We start from the raw sequence: 26,020 nt of genomic DNA, 5'->3' as shown, positions 1-26,020 counted from the left end.
AAAACAAAAACACAAACTTTGTTGTGTTTATTGTTGGCTGACCTCTTTGGAACCACTCTATGAAGAACTATGGTAAGCATGTAAACAGAACCCTGTAAATGCACAAATCCAGCTGTTACAGAGCGGCGCCGTCATCCATCTGGATCTGGATCTGGACGTCCTGCACATGGTGTCCGTCCAGCGTCAAAGACTGAACGGTTCATGGATGAAACGGGAGTGGGTCTGTCACGGTGAGCCAGAGGTTTTACTTCACACAAACTGTAACAACAATAATTCATTTGAAGTGAAAGTGGCTTTCAAAGACACTGCTGAGTACAGACTTCCAATGTGAAACACAAAAAAGATAGGACAGTGTAGCAAATCAACATGTCTGGTTGTTGGATTTTGGTTAAAAACTTCACAATTACAATTTAAACACTAATGGGAACATTTTTTTTTTTTTTTTAATGTCATGGGGACTTTAAAGCCCCATTTATAGAGGTCAACAGCCAAAAAAAAGTTGATTTAGGGTTTGGTTACCCTTTAAGGAGGTATTTTTTTGGCAGGACCAATCAGGTGAGAGTTACAGAGACAGGAAACAACAGGACTGTGGTTGTGGGGTAGGAAGTGAGGAGGGACAGCGGCGTTTGAAGTAACGTCAGCTATACAGGTATTGAGCTAACAGGTGTGGGAAGGGTTTGGACCGGAATGGATGGAAGTGTTCCAGGATCTGTGCTGGAATGAAACGGCATTTTATCTGTAAAAATGAGACCGAGTTCACAGACTATCAGTTCAAGAAGTAGATTTAGCCCCATACCCTGATGGTTTTATCTATGGGTGGGGAAGAACAGAAATTCATGGATATTCAGAGAAAACTGATAGTTTGGAGAAAATGTTTTGGTACCAGCAGCTCAGTTTTACGAGTATTTTATTCCATTTTAGGTTGAGAACAGCAGTTTTGAAGACAGTGGGAACAGTTCTAGTTAGGAGTGACAAGTGGATAATGGCAGAGATGAAGGGAGAAAGACAGCAGGCAGGATTTACAGAGAGCCGTGGGTTTCCTGAAAACTAGACAACTGCTGAGTCAATAGGAGAAGTCCAGGTAAAGAATGTGATGAGGTCCTGAAGTCCAGCTGGTGGTGGATGTTGTGGATTTAAATAGAAGAAAAATAGAGAAATGGAAGACAGAATTCCAGGTGCCGGTCTGATACTTGGTCAGGTGTAGAGCTGCCACGATTAGATGACCAATCGACGACTAATCGACTATTAAAATATTCGACCACTACTTTAATAGTCGATTAGTCGTTACTTTATATTATATGCAAACAGGGTGTAGTAAAGTTGTAATTTATAGTGACATCCTGCAAGATTTTTGGACTATTTTTGGCATTTATTAAGTTTTTTTTTAGGCTATTTTGGAGTTTAGCTAATATCTGAGCTGCATGCTAGCTATTTTGGCTAATTTACGCTTTTTTTAATTTATTTTTTAGGCTATTTTGGTGTTTAGCTGATATTTCAGCAGCATGCTAGCTATTTTGGCTAATTTAGAATTTTTTCAGTTTTTAGGCTAATTTTCACTTAACTAATATTTTAGCTGGCTGTCACCTTTCAGCATGTTCAGCTATCAGCACTAGCATCTTCAGCGGCCAAATACAGCATTCACACTAGCATTATCACAGGTAATGCTATATATCTAGTTTTTAGTTGGTTTAAAGCTAATGATGGTTAAGATGTGTGCTTTACACCCACTTTGGCCATGACCCGATTAGTCGACTAATCCGTGATTAGTTGACTATTAAAATAATCGTTTGTGGCAGCACTAGACTGGATTGCTTAAACCAAAGACAAAAGTATCACCTTGATTGGAGTTAATTGAACCACATTAATTCATATTAAGTGATAGAATACAACAACGTTGGTGTCTGTAATATTCCAGAGTAAAGTAAGACAGGTTGTTGGGGTTGAACAGGTGAAGTGAGAAAGAAGCTGGTTGGTGACATGGAGAACATCAGCTGTTCGGTTTCCTTGGGTAACTGATAAGTCCACATCGTGACCTTTGGTATGTGTTGGAAAATCAATATACCAATGAAATCCAGAGCTATCAGCGATGAAGATAAGTCTCTGGGGAGTGGAAGGGTGTTATGATCCACATGAATGTTGAAGCTCTTTGGGTGAAAGTGCTGACAGTTGAGTAAGTGTTGTAGCAAAGGCCTTTAAAACGTCAGTGTGGCTTCAGGGGATCATGCAGTAATACTGGTGGGAGTGGGTCCAGACAGATGGACTACAGGAACCGCCAGAACTCTCTACTTCTAGCAATGAATTATGGAGAGACCACCTCAGTGAGGACCGAGAAGTTTCCAGAAGCAGCAGAAGTGAAGCCACTGAGTTATGAGAAATTGTTTTGCTGCTGCCACATTTCAGGACCAACCTGACTCAGGTGGGTACCCACGGTCTACGGTCCAGCTGGAGGTTCTGTGAGTTAAGAATCAGATGGATTTCATCGCATTGGATTAGTCATCGTGAAAGTTCCTGCAAGATCCACAGTTGGATCTTCAACAAGTAACACCCACAGGGATGTAAAATGAAGGCAGTAGTTGATCCAGTATGTGCTGCTCCAAACCGGTAGTGGATGGATGACCAGAACCCGGGTCTCATTCTGCATCCGGTCCAGCCACTGGAGCGCTCTAGCTACAGCAGATGATTCACATTGACTACAGATATCTGCGGTCCTGCTGCCGACCACGCAAGACTTTGAACTCACGTAAGTTCACACGATAACCGAGGGTCCTCTGGTCACTCAAGATGGCGCCAGAATCAATCTCTAGCCGGAAGCGGAAATTTCGCAACTTTAGCCGGTTGCAAATGTCCTAAACTTTAGGAAACCTCTTCAAAAGTGAAACTTTAGAAACGTTTCAGAACTATCAGGTTTTAAGCTTTTAAATCTGAATAAACTGTCAAGCAGTTTGAAGGGTAAAGATGAGCTTCAAATGGGACAGAGAACGTCAATCGTTTTATTTCTTTCAAGTCAATATCAATAAGTGTTCTAATTTTTATAACCTCACCCGTTTACCTCCAGAGAAAAATCAGACGAAACGCCTTTTTTTTCCTCTGTGAATCAGTTGATCACGTAAAAAGACTGAAAGCTTTAAACGGGCGTTCTGGTTGAGGACAACCGACCGATGATTTCAGGCGGAAATTACGTTTTTTTTTTGGCTCCAGCAGAGGGAGGGACTTACGGCTATTAATTTTCAAGTGCGTATTTTTTCTCTTTGGCCAGATTCTCTTGGGATAACTCGCCGTTTCTATAGGAAGTACTAGTAAACAAACCCTCAATCCGCCGTGATTTTAAACTATATTCACAACTCTTCTTTTCCTGCGTGACTCGTCTTCATACAATGTGTAAGCATTAAACTCGTTTTAATATTTTTGTCTTCTTAGGCTTTAATGTACATATTTGACTGTGTTACACAAGGATTACAAGTAGGTTGTCAATGACGGACGTGATGTTTACAATATGGTAAAAACAGCGAGTACATTATTTGGTTTAGGTCGTTGATAGCCCCAACTTGACGGCATCCGGCAAAAAATTTAAAGCCAACAAAACGGATTTGGACGCCAGAGAGGCCAGACCGGATTGGATGCAGCGTGAGTCTGACTTAAGAGTTCAGACGATAGAAGACCAGATCCAAGAATATTGAGTTATTAAACTCCCCAAAACAGAAGGATCGGCATCAGAATCGGTACAGGAAACACACATGAGCCAAAACGACTTGAGTTTGGATAAACTGTTTGTAGAGACTAAAAAAGCAAAAGGAAATGAAGCTTGAAAGTAGTATCTGCATTTGAAGACAAAAAGAAGTACATTTTCTGATGTGGTTTTGGGCGAATCAGGTTTTAGTGAAATTATTTGTTTTCCTCAAATCAACTTTCACATTTAAAAGTTCTTTTGTTTGGATCCGAATAAACTCGAATCATTTATGTAGAGTTTCCAAATGGTAATAAGTCACGTTGTGTTACTGTTGTAGTATGTAATGCACTGTTGTAACTACCTCCAAACAACACATGGAGGAAAGTGGGGATGTGGAGGTCAAAGAGGAAATGATTTCATTTATAAAAGGATAAACACTGTTGAGTCTTCCCTTAATCTGGATTTAATCAAGGCAGAACGGGACGCAACATGTTTACTGTGTTTCTGAAGAATCAAAATGCATTTGTGTGCGTTTTGTGATCTCAAACGAGTGGTTGGCTTGACTTCAGTCATCTGAAAAAGTGTTGACTCATGACCCAGCACTCAGCAGACAATTACGTCTGATGCTTCATCCTTTGTTTCATACACTTGCAGGACGAGCTTGTATCAATAAACAGAACTGTTCTCTTTCTGAGCTAATTTATCACTCTGCTGCACCTCTTTCAAGCATGACCTGTACTCATATCTCCTCTAATGTGAGCGTTATTGGATCACACATAATCGGGCCACACCGGCTTCAACTGTCAAATCTTCTGACACATGAGGAACCAGATTTCAGAGCTGCTTTCTTTGCACTGAACTAAACAAGGATGTTTGAACTCCTGTAAGCGTGAAAACTGATGAGGAGACAAAAAGCACCTGATAAGTTTTCATCATTAACTCTTTGCCTGGAGGCACAGCATCGCAGCCACAGCGTTCTATGTGCAGAGCTCCACTGCTGTCATAGTTCGTCTGATCAGAACATCGAAACTACGCGGAAAACCTGAAAATGCGCTTTTCACATTGATATGGGGTTTGTTAGAGAAGCTGTGAAGACCTGACAAACGTCCAACACCCATCTAAAGATTTGTTTAAAATGTAAAAGCTGAAGGGAACCTGGGAAGATCAGTGTGAATTAGCTGATCTGCAGAGAAAAGCGGTTTTGGGCAAGTAAACAACACTTTAAAGCGGCTTTTCACCAATATGCAACACATTACTGATATAAAGTGTTATATTCTGGAGCAAAGCTGCTTTTCTCATCAGTAGAATCAGTTGATTCACGTTGATCGTGTAAAAAGTTAACTGCAGTCTGGAGCTCCAATGTAAAAGTCTTAACAGCTTGACAAATCTGAACACTTTTGGTAATCTCCTTTTTGAAATTAATAAACCGTTTACCCCCTTTTGACACATTTTAAGCTACTCCTGAACTCTAAACCGTTTATTCACATTAAAAAGTTTTAATAAAAGTGGCTACAACTCTGAAATATTGTGGAATTTCTGCTTTCGGGAAATAATTCTCATCGTGTCTCCAAAGAGGTCTTATTCACTGAGGGGTCTAAAGGCTTAAATATACAACTATTAATCTTATACATTTACAAGTTTTTTTTCTCATGAACATACAACTTAGTAAATTTACGAGAAAGAGGTCATGCATTTAGCCTATAACTTTTAAAGTAATGAATTTACATCTTTATTCTCGTAATTTAACAGTTACAAGTTTTTTCTCGTAAATTCACAAGTTTTTTCTATCATAAATTTGTCTTTTTTTTCTCGTATATTTACGATTTTTTCTCGTAAACATCCAATTTCATAGATTTACAAGATTAAAAGTCGTAAATGTACGAGAAAAAAAGTCATGTATTTAGTCTATGACTTTAAAAGTCATAAATATACAACTTTACTCTCGTAATTTAACACTTATGACTGTTTTTTTTGTAAATTAATGATTTTTTTCTTGTAATTTTTCAGTTTTTTTTTCTCATAAACATACGACTATGTATATTTATAAAATTAATAGTTTATGAGAAAAAAAGTCATACATTTAGGCTATGACTTAAAGTCATAAATATACTTTATTCTTGTAATTTAACAATTACGCCTTTTTTCTGGTATATTTATGAGTTATTCTCACGCAAATTTGCAAGATTTGACCTGTGACTTTTAAGTTAATAAATCTACAAGTCCTATAATTTAAGACTTACAAATTTTTTTACGAGTTTTTTCTTGTAAACAAACGATATCCTACATTTACGAGAAAAAGTCATGAATTTAGCCTATGACTTTTAAGGTGATAAATGTACAACTTTATTCTTGTACTTTAATAGTTATGACTTAAAGTCATAATAAAAAATGACTGTAAACTGGCCCTAATGCTCTGTGGTACTTCATCAATATGGAATTTACTCAAAATAATAATCAAAATGCATGTTTTCTTGCAAAATCATCATAGATATAATTCTTGTTTTTTTTCTCTTGCCCATTATTTCTAATAAATGTCGACGGGACTTTAAAACACAGTCTTGGAAAGGAGGAGCCAAAGCGGCGACACATTTGTCCAAAAGGCCTGTTTGAGCCTCAGTAACGGGTTGTCCTAAAGTCCTTCAGCGGCTCTAGGAGCCGGCAGCAGAAGGCCACGGCACTTGACTGACCCAAGGGAAGACTCCAACTCTGGTTCTGTAATTGGTGTAGAAAATAATGAGTGGCCAGGGAGCGAACGCCATTCCACCGTTTGTATGCACTCTTTAGGGTTGTTGGTTAAAAACAGAAAAAAACTGCAACCTCGTCTTCTGTCCAAAACTGCCTGAAAAGAAGTCAAACTTCCATCTTTATCTACATCTTACTCCTCTGCTGACACTTTCTCTCCTCTTCACATCTTAACTGGAGTCCCACCTGCCGCCTTTCATCACTGCTTTGGAGACTTTGGTGTATTTTAGGAAACATTCAACACGTCTACATCCTCCTTGTCATCCTGCGCTTTGATATTTCAGTTCCCTCCTTTCCACACTTCAATGCACCTTTTCCCACCACTTCCCTGCTTCACTTCACATATGTGGTGGAGCTCCATATGCCAGGCTCCGCTTTTTAATCCCGAGCTAATAAACCTTCCGTGGTGGAGTTCTGCTGGGCATGTTAGGTCGGCGGAATCACAATCAGGTCACAGTGTAAAAGACGGATGGTTGTAATCTGGTTTGCAGCCCGGCCATCTGCTGTCGTCAGCTGCTTGCTAACTGCAAGGCTGGCCTTTATTGTACTATGAACCTCAACGTGGCACTTAATCAGAAGGCTTAATATCACTAGGCAGCAGAGGGAAAGCGGGACTACCCATTCATACCTGGGGGCAGGTGGGGGGAGGAAGAGGAACTCAGTCAAGAGAAAAGAGAGGAGCAGGAGAGCAGGCGTGGATGGTAGGGATGTCACGATTCAGTCAAGCCACGACGTGATTCAAGTCACAGTTATAAAGTCACGGTTTATGTTTTTTCTGATTTGAATCTGAATTAAAGATTTTTAAAGGCCAAGTATGTTTTCATTTGCCCCTTACATCAAACTGTCTGTTTTCTGAAATGATTTAATACAAATAAACAATTATACATAAAACTGAAATGATCACAAGTCCTGTCACACTGGGTTCAGGTTGTGCACCATATGAATGACTGCTCTGCGCAGCACTAGAACACCGTCGCACTCGTCGCAATGTCGCAGAATTGCAGAGAAAAAAGACAGACGGCTAAAAACACCCACAGACGCGCACACACTCACAGGTGTGCCTGCGATCTCACAGGCAAGCACAGGTGCACACACACACACAGGTGCACACCCACACACAGGTGCACACCCACACACAGGTGCACACCCACTCAGAGGCACGAACACACACTTACAGGGAAGCACACACTCACATGCGCACCCGCAAACTCACAGGTACGCCTGAAAACTTTTAGGTGCGCACACACTCACAGGAACACACCCACAATCACAGGCGCGCGCACACTTAGAGGCATGAACACATACAAGCGAGCACACGCTCACAGGCGTGCACGCAAAGTCACAGGCGTGCACACACTCACATGCACGCCCGCAAACTCACAGGCGCACACACACACTCACAGGAACACCCGCAAACTCACAGGCGCGCACACACACTCACAGGAACACCTGCAAACTCACAGGCACACACACACTCACATGCACGCCCGCAAACTCACATGCGCGCACACACACTCAAAGGAACACACACATACTCACAGGTACGCCCGAAAACTTTTAGGAGCGCACACACACTCACAGGCGCGCACACCCCCATACACACTCACAGGAACACCCGCAAACTCACAGGCACACACACTCACAGGCGCGCACACACACTCACAGGCGTGCACACACTCACAGGCGTGCACACGCTCACTGCATGAAGAAATGTCAGGTCTGCATTTCTAAATTTAGGCACAGGTCCTGACAAACTGATTTTTACTTTTTCTGTACAGGTGAACATGTTGACGAGTTTCAATCTGTTTTTTACTGATTCATGAAGAATCGCTGCATCCTTAGTGGAAGGGGAATGAAAAGACTAAACAGCAGCTGTAAAAAAAACCCTGTTCCTGCATGAAGATCTGGTTCTTCAGGATGTCTCCCCATTTGATGTCAACCACTTGTCACACGCTGGGATCACAGTTTGCACAAGGCGTCACTCATCATTTAAACATGACCTATTTAAGGGAATAAAATATCTGTTTTGCAAGCTTGTCGATGTTTAAAAGCTACCGACTACTGTATGTCTTCCAGACTGCTTAATAAATGCCTTGTGATTAGAGGATCAAATAGAAAGTGAATCAGTGATTCCTGTGATGGCGGCCTGAAGCGGTGCATGAGGGAAGCTTCACATAGCATACACAATCTCAGTGGAGAACGAGGAAAAAGAGGTTTATCAACACTTCATGTGACCACACCAACATTCCTCCATGGTTTCATGACACGGTGACCTCCTGAATACCTTTATCATATCATCGGGTTCCAGTTCCATGTCTTCCATGCTCCCGAAAACATTCTTTGAAACAGAACCACATTAAGAGTTGAGAAACACACTTTTGCCTCGAGTCTGCCCTGTTGTAACTTCACATTCGATTACGACCAAACACAATGTCATTCGGTGACGTCGGACAAACATGAAGTGCAGTGGGATTTCACAACAATAAATCTCAACTCTTCATAAATTCAGGCTCCAGTTCAAAAATGCTCAGAGCTGCTTTAACCCTATTTAACTGTTCGTATCATATTTGAGACGCTCAGAATATCTGAAATAATTAATGTTTTTGTCACTCTGTCTGACCATGACGCACTTCCATGACCGTATCTCCATGATCTAAACTTTCTTTAAGATCCCGTTATAAATAGCTGGTTCCATATTTTCTTTATTACACTAGAGGAGCTTTTCCTGCTCATTTCAAAATGCTTACATGGAATCTCAAAAAAAGTTTTACTAAATTTAAAACCTTTAGGGTGAGAATAACTTAACTAGTCTTATTAATTTAAATTTTTTTAATGAATACTTGCTCTTTTGAAAGGAATTTTTAATTTGTTGATAATGAATACTGTAAAATACAGTTACACAGAGTTCCTATGAGTTCAATTTGAGACTTTTTAAGGTCATGCGTGTCAAAAATTAGGACCATTTTCTCAGCCTGTTTCCCATTTTATAAATTTATTCCCATTTTATGACCAAAACTTCAGCTTCTTGTTGTTTGTGCTCTCTGTCATGATGCTTTAGTGTGCTTCTTTTTTTTTTTTTAACTGGTTATTCAGCTTATTGGTGGATAATGATCGTTTATATTAGTTGATACAAAATATTATGGTTAAAAAAATAAATTTTCAACCATAAATGTTAAATGGAGACTTTTTAAACAGCAGAATTTTAAGGCTCAGATATAAAAATTAACAACTTTTTTTTTAAGGCTTTTAAGGTATTATTTCAAATGCAAATATTCAATACTTTTAAGACTTTTAAAGGAAGCCTGCTTACAGCATGTTAAAATGAGTGGATCAAATATGAGACAGTGGGTAAATAAGGTGTTTTTTTCTCCTGAACACTCATGAAAATGTTTTTGTACCTTAATTTTATTTATTTATTTATTTATTAACAAAAACATACAAAATCACCCAACAGATTATCACTATCGTCACTAGCATCTTCTATGGCCAAATTAATTTTACAGCATTCAATCTGGGGTAATGCTAGTGTGAACATATCTAGTTTTTAGATGGTTTAAATCTAATGATGGTTAAGATGTGTGCTTTACATCCACTTTGTGCATGACCCGATTAGTCAACTAATCGGAAAAAATAATCAGTGATTAGTCGACTATTAAAATAATCGTTTGTGGCAGCACTATTGGCCAGGAATTACGAGGGTTAAGGGAAACAAAGGAAAAACTTCTGAAACTTCTGTGGTTTGCTGTGCAGTATAGTTTATTATTAAAACTTTATTTATTATTTATATTTTGAACGTGAGTATCAACACTTTTTAGTGCTGCTTTGGTCAGCCTGCTGGAAGACGGTTAGCGCGGACGCTACGGCTAAGAAGATACGCTGATGACACAGTGTGACTGTTAAACGTTGTTTTAATGATCCGACCACATTTCAGTGAGTTGCTGTCTCATCATTGTGGTGTTAGGATTTTGTTTTTAAGAGAATTTTGTTAAAGAACTACAAGGTAGAAAGAAGAGTTTTCAACTGTGTTTAAATAAATGTCCTACAAAAAAACAACTTTTTTTTCTGTTTGATAAAATGACAGTCGCTGCAGCTGATCGGTTCCTTCCTTCCTAACTTGTTTACGTCACGGACGACCGGCTACGGTGGCCGTTTTGGTCCAGTTGTTCCACTGCGAGCACAGATTATATTCAGACGATGAAATCTCTGAGAAAACTGAAGCTCAGTCTGATAGGAAACAAACTGAGACTTCCTCCAAAGATGGTCAGAGAGCTGATCCTGGTCCAGGACCTGGATCCTATTCAGACTAAATGTGTTCTGGATTATTGGGGGAAACAAACTCTGGTTCACTTTAAGAGAATCAAATGTATTCAGTTTGAATACACCCTATAGATAAAATTATATTTCATTTTTTTAGTGGATTCTATCAATCGGTTTGAACAAACAAAGGCGTCATCACCAAAAAATGATTTTTCTATCAATTATTTGATCTTAATCAGAAAAAAGAGATAAAGAGACACAAACTTTAAAGTCATGAATGGATTCTTGTTTTTTTTTCTACTTTTTCTTCCCGTTCTTCCTCTATTTTGTCCGACGTTCATATTTTGGTGAAATAACAACACAGACGTTTTTAGTTCTGACACGGTTTGCCTCTGAAACCTGATCCAAGTCCAAGAACAAAGTGTTAAAATGACTTATTCTATCTGCTTGACAAAGATTGACCAATAACCAAAACAGATTGTTGTATTGATGGGTGTGACAAACAGATCCATCAAGATCATCGTCTTTAAAAACTTAAATCACTTACAGTTTTGTCTTATCTAAACTCCTGGACACAGAACTCATCTGTGGTGTGAGTAAATGAGACAAAGGGGAATCTGGCCTCTCTATAGAGGTCATTGACATCCTGGGCCGTTTATATCCTCATCTGTTGTCACCCCACAGACATCCACCTGACTCAACCCAACAGGGGTCATGGGAAATGAGCGTGGCTAATTACAGGGAGCCAACTGCTGAGGACGGGGCTGTTTTTAGTGGCCTAACCTTTGGCTGGTCTGTTAATGGAAGAATGGAGACATTCAAAGTCGTGCCTGAAAATCAGGCGCATATGCAGAGCGGGAACTCTGACCTCAAGAAGCAGCTGCACAGGGGATGTTCGCTGCTGCAACACCTTCTTTCCTTTCAGTTTATGCGTGTGCACGCTCAAAACCTGAAGGTCTCCAAAGCTGGAGCTCCTGCCAGTCTGTTAAAGTGTAACTGAGTTATAAGATAGTTTTGTTTTAAAAGAAATTTTCTGCCTTATACATTTGGAAGGTTTTGCAGATTTGGAAAAAACAAAGACAAAATCTGCTTAAAGCTAAATAAGAAACATAATTAACAAACATTAACAAATATAAATAAACAATCCTCAGTCGCTCAAACTATAAACTGCCCTTATCATCAAACTTTCGCCACCATGTCAGGCTTTGAAAATAGGAATTTTAATGACAAAAGTATCTTTTGACAAACATCTAAGAATGGAACAACAACTTTAGAAGAACTAACCACACCCATGTTTGTTATTAGCAGATATTTTTTTATACCAGTTGTAAAACAGTCCTGCAGATTTATACATTCAAATTTTTGTGTAAACATTTATTTAGTAAAGAATTCATTTACGCTCCATTTCCAGAACATAAGTCTCAAAACCTCACGTTCTAAATATATCTATTCATCCACTTATGTCTGTCTACCTCTGTTTTTCTTTATCCATGCCTATTTGCACTCACTGGGCCAGTACTAAACTGGTTCAAAACGTACTTAGAAAACAGGAAATATTTTGTGTCAATTGGTAACTTCACTTCTGAGCCAATAGAAATTACATGTGGAGTGCCCCAAGGCTCCATCCTGGGACCACTTCTATTTAACATCTACATGCTCCCACTGGCCCAGGTTATAAAGAACAACAACATTAGTTACCATAGCTATGCAGATGACACACAGATATATATTAGACTGACACCAGGAGACCGAGGCCCTGTACAGGCTCTTGGTAAATGCATTGAGGACATTAATGACTGGATGTGTCACAACTTACTTCAATTAAACAAAAACAAAACTGAGGTTATTGTCTTTGGGGCTAAAGAAAAAAGGTTGGACGTCACTACAGAGCTTCAATCTATTCAACTAAAAACTACCAACCAGGCCAGAAACTTGGGTGTAGTGATAGACACAGACCTAAATTTTGATAAACACATTAAGGCAGTCACTAAATCAGCCTATTATCATCTCAAAAATATCTCAAGGATTAAAGATCTGATGTCTAAGCAGGACCTGGAGAAACTAGTGCATGCTTTCATCTTTAGTCGACTTGATTACTGTAACAGTGTTTTTACAGGACTACCAAAAAAATCCATCAGGAAACTGCAGCTTATTCAGAACTCTGCTGCTCGGGTTCTCACAAGGACCAAGAAAGTAGACCACATCAGTCCAGTTCTGAGGTCTTTACACTGGTTACCTGTCTGTCAGAGGATAGACTTTAAAGTTCTGTTACTGGTTTATAAAGCTTTGAATGGTTTAGCACCAAAATACATGACTGACCTCCTGACCCAGTATGTACCAGCCAGACCTCTGCGGTCATCTGGATCCGGTCTTTTATCAGTTCCTAGAGTCAGAACTAAACATGGAGAAGCTGCATTCAGCTTCTATGCTCCACAGATCTGAGACAGACTTCCAGAAAACCTTAGATCTGCTGAAACACTCAGTGTATTTAAATCCAGGTTAAAGACTCACCTGATCTCATCTGCATTTGATTAATAAATGTTTGCACAAAATCTCTTTCCACAGTTGTATTATTGCTTTCATTTAAACTGCATCAGCCCCACTGACCAGTTTTTGTCTCTGTGTTCCTTCTATTGCTGTGACGTCTAGACACTGTTTGGCCAAGGCAATGTAATGTGCAATAATCTCAGACGCTGTGCATGAATGACCATTAAAGAATCGGAATCTAATATTTGTATTTATTTCAGGTAATGAGCGTACCAACTCTGTAATTAGTTTCATAGTTTTCTAAATATTACAAGTCTTTTTTTGATCCATAGTTCCTGTTGGGCGAACTCATTGGACCTCATTATTGTTGCTTTTCACCAAGAGTGCTTTTAGAAATGTCACGACTGCTGCGTGGCTTCACAGATGCTGCGTTTGAACCGGCAAACATCAGTCAGATGGTTCGTGTCTTCTTTAACCCAGAGCACATGTTGTCCATGAGTGCTAATGGCATCGTTTTAACTTTTAAATGAGGCCAACAAAAGGACAGCTTGTTAAAAAAAAAAAAAAATAAAAAAAAATTGAAACTGATTTAATTGTTGCTGCATTCGTGAAAAGTTTTTTTTTGTTTGTTTACTGCTTCTGTATTACAAAAACACAACATTATAGGAGCATGACATTAGACAGGGAGCTCTAAATCGATGCATAACTTAAAAAAAAAAATCCAACTTACCTTATCCGAGTACACAAAGAACAGGATGAGTAATATCAGCTCCGCCAGAAGAATTACCAGCAGAACAATGAAGAACTGCAGAGGAGATGAAAAGACAGGCTTTTTAGCAGTTGCTCTGACAACATGATTGGTTAATGAAATTGTTTGACATTTTGTGAAAAAAAAAAAAAAAACATGTCCCTTTCCTTGGTATAAAAGAGGCAGACACAGCAGCCCTTTGGCTTATTTTAGATTTTATAGAGAAAACAGGGGGAACTGTAACAAAATGAGTCCATCAGCGACTCTTGAAGCTCATTAATCAAAGAAATGTTCTGCAGGAAACCCACGGCTTTAAAAGGACACATTGTGCTTTTGACATCTGGATTTTTGGCAACCTCGTTAGCTCTGACAGGAAGACTTTGGACTTTTACTCCAAAAGTTTTAGGGCTAATTAGTCATTTTAGAGAAAGTTAAATATATAGACGCTTTTCTTGTCAGTCTTGTGATCCTGATTTAGGCCAATGTTGTCCAGTATTCTCAAGGGCTGGAGCACTGCTTGATTTTTTTTTATATCTCAGACTCAAAAAAGGGAGCTTATTATTTACTGCTTGTTATTTGTGTTTCCAGGCCCTCGAGGACGGGGTCTAGACACCTTCTGCTTTCAGGAGGAGGGAGAAATTGATTTTTTTAAGCAATATTTGAGCATTTCTGTGTGTAGCGAGGTATTTATTCACCTTACCTAAGAAGTTCATGTATGTATTTGCAGAAAAGATGAGATAAAATAATTAGAAAAGTTACATCACCTGCGATAATGCTAGTGTTACTGCTTTTAGTCTCTGAAGATGCTGAAGGTTTTTGCTGAAAATAGTGATGAAATTTTAATTGCTGAAAAGATTTGCTGAAAATGCAAAAATTTGCAAAAGACTGAAAATGTCGTTAAAAAACGGTTAAAGAGCGCTACAGTTGACCTAAATTTGTAAAAAAAAAAAAATGTTATAAAAATGCTTAAAAATCCCTAATACATGCCAATTTTGCAAAATATTTAAAGTTTTGCTTAAATATGGGATAAACTCCAAATTAGCCCCCAAAAAACCTTAAATGCCAAATTAGCCACCATATCATTTGTATCATATCATTTATATATATGATATGTTCATATGACATATAATTTTATACAGCTTGTTCCACTGATTCATATATTAGATTTTAAAGTCTCACTATTTGTCACGCACCTAGGTGTGTGAAATTTGTTCTCCGCATTTGACCCATCCCCTGGGGGAGCGGTGAGCTGCAGACACAGCCGCGCTCGGGAACCATTTGGTGGTTTAACCCCCCAGTCCAACTCCTTAGTGCTGAGTGCCAAGCAGGGAGGCACTGGGTCCCATTTTTAGAGTCTTTGGTATGACTCGGCCGGGATGATAATACAGTAAAAAAATATGCTAGTAACAGGTGAACAAATGTCATCTACAACTTCTATTTCCAACATTTTTCCCAATTAGTTTCCCAATAATCTTCAAAGAGTTGGAGGCGGTTAATCAAAATCCCTTGGATGAGATTATGGCATACCCCCCTTATTTGGTAGGGGTTAGGGACCAGAGGCATCCGCGAATATCCAGAATCCGCGAATACTGAAAATCCCCCCATCCCCCATGGCCGAAGGACGTCCGTTACCGATCCATACCCATCAAAAACACTTCTGATCATACTTTGTAGACATTTATTAAAGAAGATGGGAGTATTTCTCAACATAAAAAGTTTTTTTCCCGAAAAGTCCGCGAATATGTGAAACCGCGAATAATCTGCGGATACATGAAACCGCGAATAATCCGCGGATACATGAAACCGCGAATAATCCGCGGATACATGAAACCGCGAATAATCCACGGATACATGAAACCGCGAATAATGGGAACACTGTCATTTTGAGATTTTTTATAAATTCAAGATTCTTCCAGAAGTCAAAGGTCAACAATACGTAGATTGTGGACTTAACCTGGTGGCGTGTTTGTGAAATTCTGTGAAGATCGCTCAAATTAAAGTTTTCCTTTTTCATATTGAGGGAAAATTTTCTAACTTTTCCCACAAAAGGTTCTATGGCCATCCCATAATAATTTCAAAACCTCTTAACCCTTTCGCTCTCTTTGGGGTCCAGATGACTTCAACCACATATTGATGTGTGATTCCTTCCATGACAAATGTGGACAAAGGTGGACAGGATTTTATGTCTGCCATGGACATTAGTGAAACTCAAAAATCAAGCTAAGGAGAGCGGAAGGGATACAATATCTCTAGACACGTGTTTTGGTTTCGTTTTTGAAGTTTTTTTTTTTTTTTTAGCAAAATAAGAGATTTTCACATTTCGTAAATTTCAAGACAGTTTCTTCCGCAATGATGTCATCATTTTTGGGGGGGGTTCGGTTATAAACTCCAAAACAGCCTAAAATTTCTCAGTAAACTAAATTAGCCTAATATGTTAGCGTGTTGCTAATATAGACGCTAAACTCTAAATTAGCCTAAAAACCCCCAGTAAATAGCAAATTGGCCAAAAATGTTAGCATGTTGCTAAAATATTAGCTAAACTTAAACATGTTTGAAAATTACAATAAAAGATTAAAATTTCAAATATGTATTTCCACCTGGTACTAGACCTGAACAAATTTTGACTTTTTGAGTTAGAGAGGGCAAGACTTCCACCCAAACGAGTTGAAAGAAAGAAAATGACAAAAACAGTCTGGTCACTGTAATCCGTCAACATAATTGTCAATACAGACCATAATAATTAGGACTGACAGATGATAGAAATATAGAGCACAGACTGGTGAACGTACGAGAAGAGAGGTTTACCATTCCCATGATTCATTTCCAACACAGCCTTGCATCTCTGACTATTTTCACTCTCTCCCCTCTCTCGACTATATTGGCTCAATATTTAGCAGCCTCTTCTTCAAAACATGGGGGGAGGCGAGCGAACCCCCATGTTTGAAAAACCCTGTTAATTCCAAACTCATTTGGCGGGGAGGGGCCCAGGGGTAAGCTCATTTCTATGCTGTGGCCCACATGAAAGAGTTGCAACAATCTCCTGTTGTGTGTATCTGGGTTGCCAGTGTTATTCTGGAGCTGCTGTGCTTTCACAGTCGACTTGTCACATTTTCCTGGTGCTGCATGTTGGGGGGGGGGACTGCGATGTAAATTAGCAGCGCTTTGATGGCCTGGAATGAGAACACATCGAGGTGTTCACCAGCATTGTGGGTTCTGGGGTTCTGTCGTTTCATCTTACAAGGTCTCAAAGAAACCCACAATCTGACAAAAGTCTGAGATTCTTCATCTCCTGTTCTTGTAACTGGAACAAACGGCAGGTCAGATAGTCTTATATCTTAAACATGTTTAACCCGTGTGTGATCAGAACATTCTGTTTAGTCCCATTCTACCAAAGACTCGGAATAAAATAACTCAATTTAAATTTATTCTACGTAATGAAACAACCTGTTACTAATGAATTCGACTCAATTCAATTTATTTTTTTGTCATATTGTTTTGTTTCACAATAGTTTTAGTGTCACCAGGGAACATTGAATACAACACTTTTTTTTAAACAATAAAAACAGTTATCAAAACAGTTTTCTTTCACACAGTAATGATTTATTGTTCCAATTAAATGAATGAGAAGTAATTACATCTGAATTGATTATTTTCAAAGGGAAAACAACTTTCTACAGTCTGGAATTTCTTTGTTACCGTGTTATGAGTTTAACAGTACCTGTATATGACTGTATGTGATAGTATTTGTGTATTAATGATGTAGTATTTGTGTTTGAGTGGGATATTTCTTGTGTATATATGTGATAGTATTTGTGTATAAATGTGATAATGTTTGTATGTGAATGTAGTACTATTTATGTAGTTACGTGATTTCCATTTGGTTGTGATAGTATTTATGAATGTGATAGTATTCATTTATGTATATGATAGTATTTATGTATGTTTGTGATAGTATTTGAAATTTTACCCTAGTTTGGTGTCTGCTTCTCTTATTCTAAAGTAAATGTTTTTGCAGAAATTACTTTGACAGTGTGATAGTATTTGTGTTTGAGTGTGATATTTTTTTGTGTATGAATGGGATCATATTTGTGAATGAATGTGATAGTATTTGTGTGTGACTGTGGTAGTTTTTTTGAATGAGATTGATAGTATTTGCATTTGAGTTTGTTACTTTGTGTGTATAAATTTCTAATATCTGTGTTTTTTTTAATATTTGTGTATGGAAGTGATATGATGTGTGCAAGATATTACTAGTTAGTGTGTGTATAAGTTTGATAGTTTTTGTGTTAGAGTATAAAGGTGTTTGTATATGACTATAATAGTACTTATGTATTCGGTATAGTAGAGTTTGTTAAAGTCTCATTCCTTGTGTTCACCTGTGGATATGTGCGTGTTTGTTTGTAAGGGTGTGTATCTGTGAATTGGAGAGTTTACGAATGAGATTACATTTTTTCTAGTGTTCTAATGCTTTTCAAATTTACGGGTCAAAATTGACCCATAACTCAATCTTTGTCCCCCAGTGTTGTCCAGCCCACATGAAAACCAAAAAAACAAAGTTTCTCTTTTTCTAATGGCGTCCTGGGAAAAATCAGACCCTTTACAGTTGAACAGAAAGGTATTTTTTCTACAACCAATCATGGTATTGGGTCACTTTATACTTGCAAGACAACACAAGGGTTAAACAAGGCTGGTTGTTTGGGGTAACCATGGAAACGTCAGGTGCAGATAAATGTTTGGACCGGTCTCCTCAGATCTCATGTAAATTGTCTTTGATCTTTTAGTGTGATGACCACCAAACCTTCTGTCAACAGTCACCCCGACTTCAGGGTGTGTTTGATTAGACGAGAAAAATGACTTCCAGAGGATACGGCTGCTGTAAACAGACAATGAATGTTCTGGCATGCAGGTGGGGTGGTGTCTAATGAGAAACATTCCCCTTTTGTGTCGTCTTTTTCATTAATTCTCCTCCTCTCATCCCTCCTCGCTCCTCTCAGCGCTTCACGGCTGAGCAGGTGAAGGAAGCCATGTTTAATATGGAGGATTTGGTGGGCTTTTGAGTGATGCAAGAGCTTCAAGGGATTGAGCTGTTTGTGATGTTAAGTAGTCAGAGCCCCAATTCCACTTCTCATTTAAACTTTCTACACATGAAAGTTTGCTCTTTTTTTTCCAGCGCATCTGCACGCTCTTCATTCCTTTCTTAATTAACTCGCGCTCAAGATAAACCACTTCTTCAACTTTAGGCAAACAATGCCACAGCTATAATAAAGAATAGACTTTTTAATGAAAGATGAAATAATCTGAACTAGAAAAGTGTATTACCTGCAATAATTCTAGTATGAATGCTTTTTGCTGAAGGGGTTTGCTGAAAATTCAAAAGCTATTTGCAGAATGTTAAATTCTCTAAAAGACTGGAAATGTTATTAGAGAACTATAAAAGAGCGCCGAAGTTGACCTACATTTCTGAAAAACATGAAGAAAAATTGCTTAAAAATCACAAATACGTACCAATTTTGCTAAATATTTAGTGTGTTGCTTAAATATGAGCTAAACTTCAAAATAGCCCAAAAAACCTCAGTAGATGTCAAATTAGCCAAAAAAGCTAGCTTGTTGCTAAAATTAAAGCTTAACTCTAAAGTAGTTTGTCACATATTTGTGACAAAAGGCCTTAAGGAGTTACAGTTAGCATTTTTTTATTATTATTGTTCCATTAAAGTCCTATTCCAACCAGTAGTCTTTTAATTATGACTATGTCTTTGTCGCAGCAGCAGCTCATTAGAAATACAATTCTGGTTTGTGGGCGGGACTGTTGACTGGGAGCAACCCCGCCCCCCCTTTCCTCCACGTCACGGAGAGCTCTGTCTGTATGCTCACACACAACCTTATAGCCCCAAGCTAGCGTTAGCAGCACAAAAATAATGGTGAGTAATACTAGATCTATCCAGATTTATAGTTCTGAGCCAGAAACCAGTTTTGACGAGGAAAGTGAAGAAGTGAAGGGGGCGGAGGAACAGAGTTGTTGCATCCTTAGCGAGAGACTTTTTTAGCATCCAGTTTTCTGATTTAACGCGAATTGAATTAAAAATACTCATAAATGCAGTTTTAATTGTAAGTTCTTTTAAATAGGTCCTCTAGTATGACAAAAATGAACAAAAAGACAAAAAAAGATGATTTTTCATTGGAGTGGGTTGGTAAAGACGATAAAATGTGTGTTTTTGATGAGCTCTAATGGTATTTTTTTGAGGATGGAGAACATGTCTGTCCTGATTATGCCAGATGTACTTTCAGACACAATCCTGTATTTTGTCCAGGCTGGGGACCGGCACAGGGAGGCCTGGACTTGGGTCCCCTTGCAGCTAGATACTTTAGGCATCAGTGTGAAGGTTCTTCACAGCTCAATGCTCATCCTGGAACGCAAACCCGGGTTTCCTGCACGCCAGTTGCACACTCAGCCAACAGAGGATGTAGGACAAGCTCAAACTGGATTTCTGAATATTTCTTTATTCAAATAAATCAGGAGCAGACAAAAATGTTGGTAAAAGAGCTTATTTGTGACGTAGAAAATACACGGAACAAGGAAGGGGAAAAGGGGTGGGGTTGCTCCAGACCAATAGACACGCCCACAACTAAGAGTTTAAACTATGTTCTATTGACGCAGGTTGTTTGATTTTGGATGAAAACGAAGTTAGAGTCAGACTTTCTGTATTTCCAATAACATCCATGCAGCCTCATTATTGATTCATATTCTTGTATTTTTTCCTTTCTAAACATCATAGAACCAAAATGACAGAAGTGAAGTCTCAATATTACATTAAAATACTGAAACACAAAAAGCATTAGAAGCCGTTTATAGCCTGTGTTTACTGTAATTACAGGTTACAACTTCACACAGCTCAGAGAGCCTTCAGCTCAGGACTATTTATTACAAATTTAGTCGCACTGCATCGTTAATTATCAGCATTTCCAGGACCACACATTCTGATCAAAATGTTAACCTTTTTATAATAGAAAATGCAGTTAATCATTTATTTGTTCTGCTACAATGTGGAGATTGCAAACAACACTGCAGGAGGTTGTAGTTTGGAACAGCGGCTCAAAAAACAGATTTTGGTCAAATTAAAAATGAGAATGATGGGCTTTAGCCAAAAGCATGAAAAGGTATGGGATGATACCTGCATAACACCTGCATTTAGGTAAAAACTGGTGAAGATCACAGCAGATTTTGGGAAAGTGTTGCAAGAGTAAGCAGATTTCATGACAGGAAATGCAGCTTTGAAGCCGGTGTATTTGTGTACTACTTTTATTTTGACGAGTTGAAAGGGAAAAGTCCTCAGAGTCTGTTATGGTAAATGACGACTGTTCAATAAACGGATCGTGTTCATGCTGGTTCAACCGGGTGGTGCTTCTGTTTCTGACATAACTGTAAAGGTGGAAAAAAAAACTAAAAACTGCCATCCTAATATTTCCCAGTGCTGCATTCATGGACCAAACGTGTAAATCGGAAATTTCACAACAACTATCCATGTATTCTTTTTTAAATTGGTATTTTTTGGTGTAACTGTGGCCCTTAAGTCCAAATCTCATCAACAAATAACCTCAATGCTAAAACACATTAAATATTGCAATGAAAATATAAGAAGTAAAACGAATAATAATAATAAATAAATAAAAAATACGACAATTTACGTTCACACTGGACAATAAGCGGCGCAGAGCGGAGTGTATCCTACAGTTTACTGCAGACGCCCATTTTTCCGAGATGGTTGGCAGGCACTTCTGCTAGAGCTTTCTTTGTTTTTGCCATCACGGGTAAATTAATAACCTAAAAATATGACCCCATGTTTCTGCTAAGAAGAAGCGAGTAGTTAGCAGATCTACACTTTTTCCAATTAAAGAAGTGTGTGTTTTGTGTGTTTATTTTCACCTCTAAAGTCTGTTTAGATACTAAAACATGATCGCATTTGTCAATCTCTGTGTTTTATTGTATCGAAATGATCCGCTGCACGGTGCGAGCCTTCTGCGGAGAACCACGGCGCCCTGCGCCTGGTGTGAACCACATCATAGGTTAACATGGGCGGCTTTTGGGGCACTTCCGCGGCCAGTGAGAACCAGGTGTTAGAAGAAAAAAAATTGAAGCAAAATAAAAAAAAAAAAAAGAAGACACATTTTGGGAATTTTTTTTCTTTTTCGGAAATTAAAATAAAAAGTACAAAAATGACACCCAGGTCACTGCAGTTTCACAGTGATGGATCAGTGATTCATCAACACTATACCTCAGCTTCTTTTGTTTCATTTTCAACATTTCCTTATTGGATTTTTACTTTTGTTTTCCAAAACATTTTAGTTTCTAAAATATTTTTGTATTTTTCATTTTGTTTATTTATTTTTCTGTTATTAATTATATTGCTTTTTAACCCGGGAGCATCTGTAGTCTATTGTTGGTTGATTTTCACCCAAGAAAAAGTATCGACATGATTTTTAATATGTTGCATTTTTCTGAGTGTCCCTGGGTAAAGTCTCACATGTCCTAGGAATGGATGAACCAAAGGTCAAGCCTCCATCATTATTTCTTCTCAAATTCATAATTTCTAAGAAATTTTCAAGCTTGATTTTAGGATCTTCCTATGTTTTCATTTTCCATTTTGTTATATAAACCACAATTGAAAATAAAAGAAAACTACCCTTATTTATCACGTGTCGTCATATTGAGATCTCTTTTAATGACAAACAGTGTTTATTGGGTAGATTACATCGGGTCAAATTTTTAGAGCGAAAGTGTTTTAACGTTAAACTGTGATGTTTGATCTGGTTTTGAGTCGAGTGATTTTTTGATGTAATTTGAATCTCAGGGCCACCGTAGTGTCAATAGTTCACTCGGGGCCACATGTGACCTGCAGAGCTGTCGAAGGACACCAGGGATGTAGACCTGATGACCTACAGTTGAATATTTCTGCTTTATCCATGAGCATTCCTATCATATATTAAAATAATAATAATTTAAAAAACCATTGAAAGGGACAATAATTCCTTAAGTTTTGCACCAGTGCTTAAACCAACAACACTCTTTACAATTCATGCATTTGATTTATACTCTGAGCTAGATGGGAAGATTTTTAGCAAATAGGATTGTTTTGTGGCCAAAACACAAAAAGTTAATTTTTGTTACATTTTTTTTTAGCAATTTTTAAACTCCAGCTCTATTCTACCTTTGATAGAAGACTGATTTCTTTAAGTATCTATGCGTACATGCGTCTGTGTCTTCCTGGTGGTTTCTACAGAGATACATTTTTAACCATTTGGCCAAGAACCAGCATCAAGTCATGAAGCATTTGCTGCATATCCCTTTTCATTTCAGAAATGGAGAAAGCAAATGGAAAAGGGCACATCTCATATGTTCCAAACACTTGCTGGCATTATGGATGAGTCTGCTGCACCTTCCTCCTATAGAGAAGTGTCACCTGCCTGACTGGAACCTGTTATAGCTGCCGCTGTCTCCTGTTACTTCTTGACAAAGCTGTCTATTTGCGAGAAAATAAGGTCTCACTCCCAGTGATTCGAGCTATTGGTGACTTACAAAGATTTAATCAACAATAATAAAAAAAAGTAGAAACTGCAGAGTTTGCTGTGTAGAAGACGTGTGTGTCTCAAATGATATGCTAATTTTTACATTTCTCTCAGTAAACTTTATCTTTAACCTGAAAGAAAAGCTGTAAAATTTATGAGCTTTACAATTTTTCCAGCATGAAACGGGTAGTTTCCATGAGTCATTTCTTTTATTTTATAGCTGAAAGTAAAAGTAAGGCTTTGCCATTATATATACATATACAGAACAGAGCACAAAAAGCTGAGTTTGGTCTGTAACGTTCATCATACACTTCAGCTGTCAGAGACAGAATATAAAAATAAATCCATAAAATCACATTTTTTTTATTTTTAATGGAGCAGAAAATAAGGATTTATCACCAATAAACAAGGAATAATTCTTCTTTTTTAAGAAGTTCTTCTATCCTCCACTCTTTACCTGTATTAATGTTTAAACTGGTTTAAAGAGAAGTCTGCAACCTGCGGCTCTTTTATCTCTCCATGGTGGCTCCTTGACCAAACATAAAATACGTCATGGAGACTGCTGACCCAGCCTAAAGAGAACAAATAAACAAAGCCCGCAAACTAAGACTACCAAGGTCCAAACTAAAATAACAAAACCCAGCAGTGCAAGACTGCTGAGGAAAAAGAGGGGGGAAAGGGTTAAAAATAAATAAAAGGAAATTAAAATAGCATTTTCTTTAAAGTAAGGATTACTTAGCATTTATTTAATTTAGATTAGTTAAATTTAAAAATTGAAGATAAACTATGTAGGTTTTTACATCCTGTTGACCTGAAGACGTCTTGTTTGCTCAACTCTACCTCCAGAATCAACAGATTTTATATGCAAAGCAAAACTTTGGTAAAAAGTTTGATCTTTTATGAGTTAAAAGCACATATTATCTTAAGCTTGTGCAGCATCATTGGTTACTAGCTGCACTGAGATTATCTTGTTTGGCACAGAGCTTCTTTTATTTTGAAAATAAGTTATTTGAGCTTCTGTCAAACATTAAAAAAATAGAGAGATGCTAGGTTCTTTTTGTATATTTGCTTTTGTTCATGCCAAATAAATAGGCACAATTCATATTTATTATTAAAAAAAGAAGGTAATAAATACAAATCTAAATGTCTTAAAGGCTAAAGTAAGACTATGCCACTCCCTCGAGGATTTGATCAGTAGAAAATGAGTCCAAATGGGTTTTTTACCGTTAAAGGTTTCGACTCCTGGTCTAAAAGACATCTGTCTTCACCCTTAAACAGTCAAACTCCAATCTCTCCACCATGATCAAAGAGCTGTCAAAGGACACCAGGGACCCGATTGTAGACCTCGTGACCTACAGTAAGCAAACAGCTCGATGAGAAGAGATTATTAGAAATTGGAAAAAATACGAGATCACTGAGGATCTCCCTGGAGCACCATTAAAGATCTGACCAGGTGGGGTACAAATTATCTTGAAACGGTAAGGAAACAGCCCAGAACTACATAGGGGAACTGGTCCATGATCTGAAGAGAGCTGGGACCACAATTACAAATGTTACTATGGTAACAGACGACGTCATCGTCCTGCAGAGCTCCAGAGATCCTCCTACTTATAAGAATATGCCCAGATCATCTGGAAGATCCAGAGGAGGACTGGGAGAAGGTCATGAGGTCAGATGAAACCAAAATGGAAGTCCTTGGTATAAACGGCACTCATTTAGAGAAGGGAGAATACTGAGAACACCAGACTAACTGCAAAGCACGGGGGTAGAAACATCATGGTTTGGAGCGGCTTCAAAGGGGCAGGACAACTGATCAGTATGAAGGAAAGGTCCATGTGTGGTGAGATTTTGGGCACTCAGGTAGAAGATTATGGATGAAAAATGTCTTCCAGCATGGCAATGATCCTGAACACATCACCATGGCAACAGCAGCTTCGTAAAAAGCATTTCAAGGTTCTGGAGTGGTCAACCTGTCTCTGGACCTCAAGCCAATAGAATCTTAAATTAAAGTTTAAGTCCCATTAGTCACCACGCTTTGGTATAACTCGGCCTGGATTTGAACTCACGACCTTCCAGTCTCAGGGCGGACACTCTACCACGAGGCCACTGAGCTGGTTTCTGGCAGCGAAGAAAAAATATGGCGATCAGAACTCTCTGTTTTAACCTTTCAACCTTTTTTCTCTTTGACATGTCGTAACTGTTTATGTGATCGGCTGATTCACTGAGAAAAGGCAGCATTTCTCCGGAGGTAAACGGGTGTATATATACAAATTTGAACACTTGTTAATATTAACTTAAAAGAAATAAAACAATGAACGTTCTCGTTTGAAGCTCATCTTTTAGCAACGTGCTAGCTTATTTTTTAGCTAATTTGAAACTTACTGATGTTTTTCTTATGATATGTTGAAGTTTAGCTAATACTTTAGTAACATGCTAGCTTATTTGACTAATTTGACAACTATTGAAGTTATTTAGACTATGTTAAAGTTCAGTTTATATATATATATATATATATATATATATATATATATATATATATATTTTTTTTTTTTTTTTTT

At 38.1% G+C, this 26,020-nt stretch overlaps 1 protein-coding gene across 6 annotated transcripts in view; it reads right to left on the bottom strand.

The window, feature by feature from the left end:
• tspan9a (tetraspanin 9a) overlaps nucleotides 1–26,020 on the bottom strand; it is a 337,382-nt gene that overhangs the window by 27,652 nt on the left and 283,710 nt on the right. For all 6 annotated transcript variants that reach the window (XM_024281296.2, XM_036212565.1, XM_036212564.1 and 3 more), the window contains one exon: nucleotides 13,884–13,958. In XM_024281296.2, the coding sequence (XP_024137064.1) occupies nucleotides 13,884–13,958 (75 nt within the window). The remainder of the gene's footprint in view (nucleotides 1–13,883; nucleotides 13,959–26,020) is intronic.

Source organism: Oryzias melastigma, linkage group LG6 (assembly GCF_002922805.2).
Source record: "Oryzias melastigma strain HK-1 linkage group LG6, ASM292280v2, whole genome shotgun sequence".
In the NCBI taxonomy this organism is placed as follows: Eukaryota; Metazoa; Chordata; class Actinopteri; order Beloniformes; family Adrianichthyidae; genus Oryzias; species Oryzias melastigma.
The sequence above is the reverse complement of the archived record's forward strand: the minus strand, read 5'-3'. Positions and strand labels throughout refer to the sequence as shown.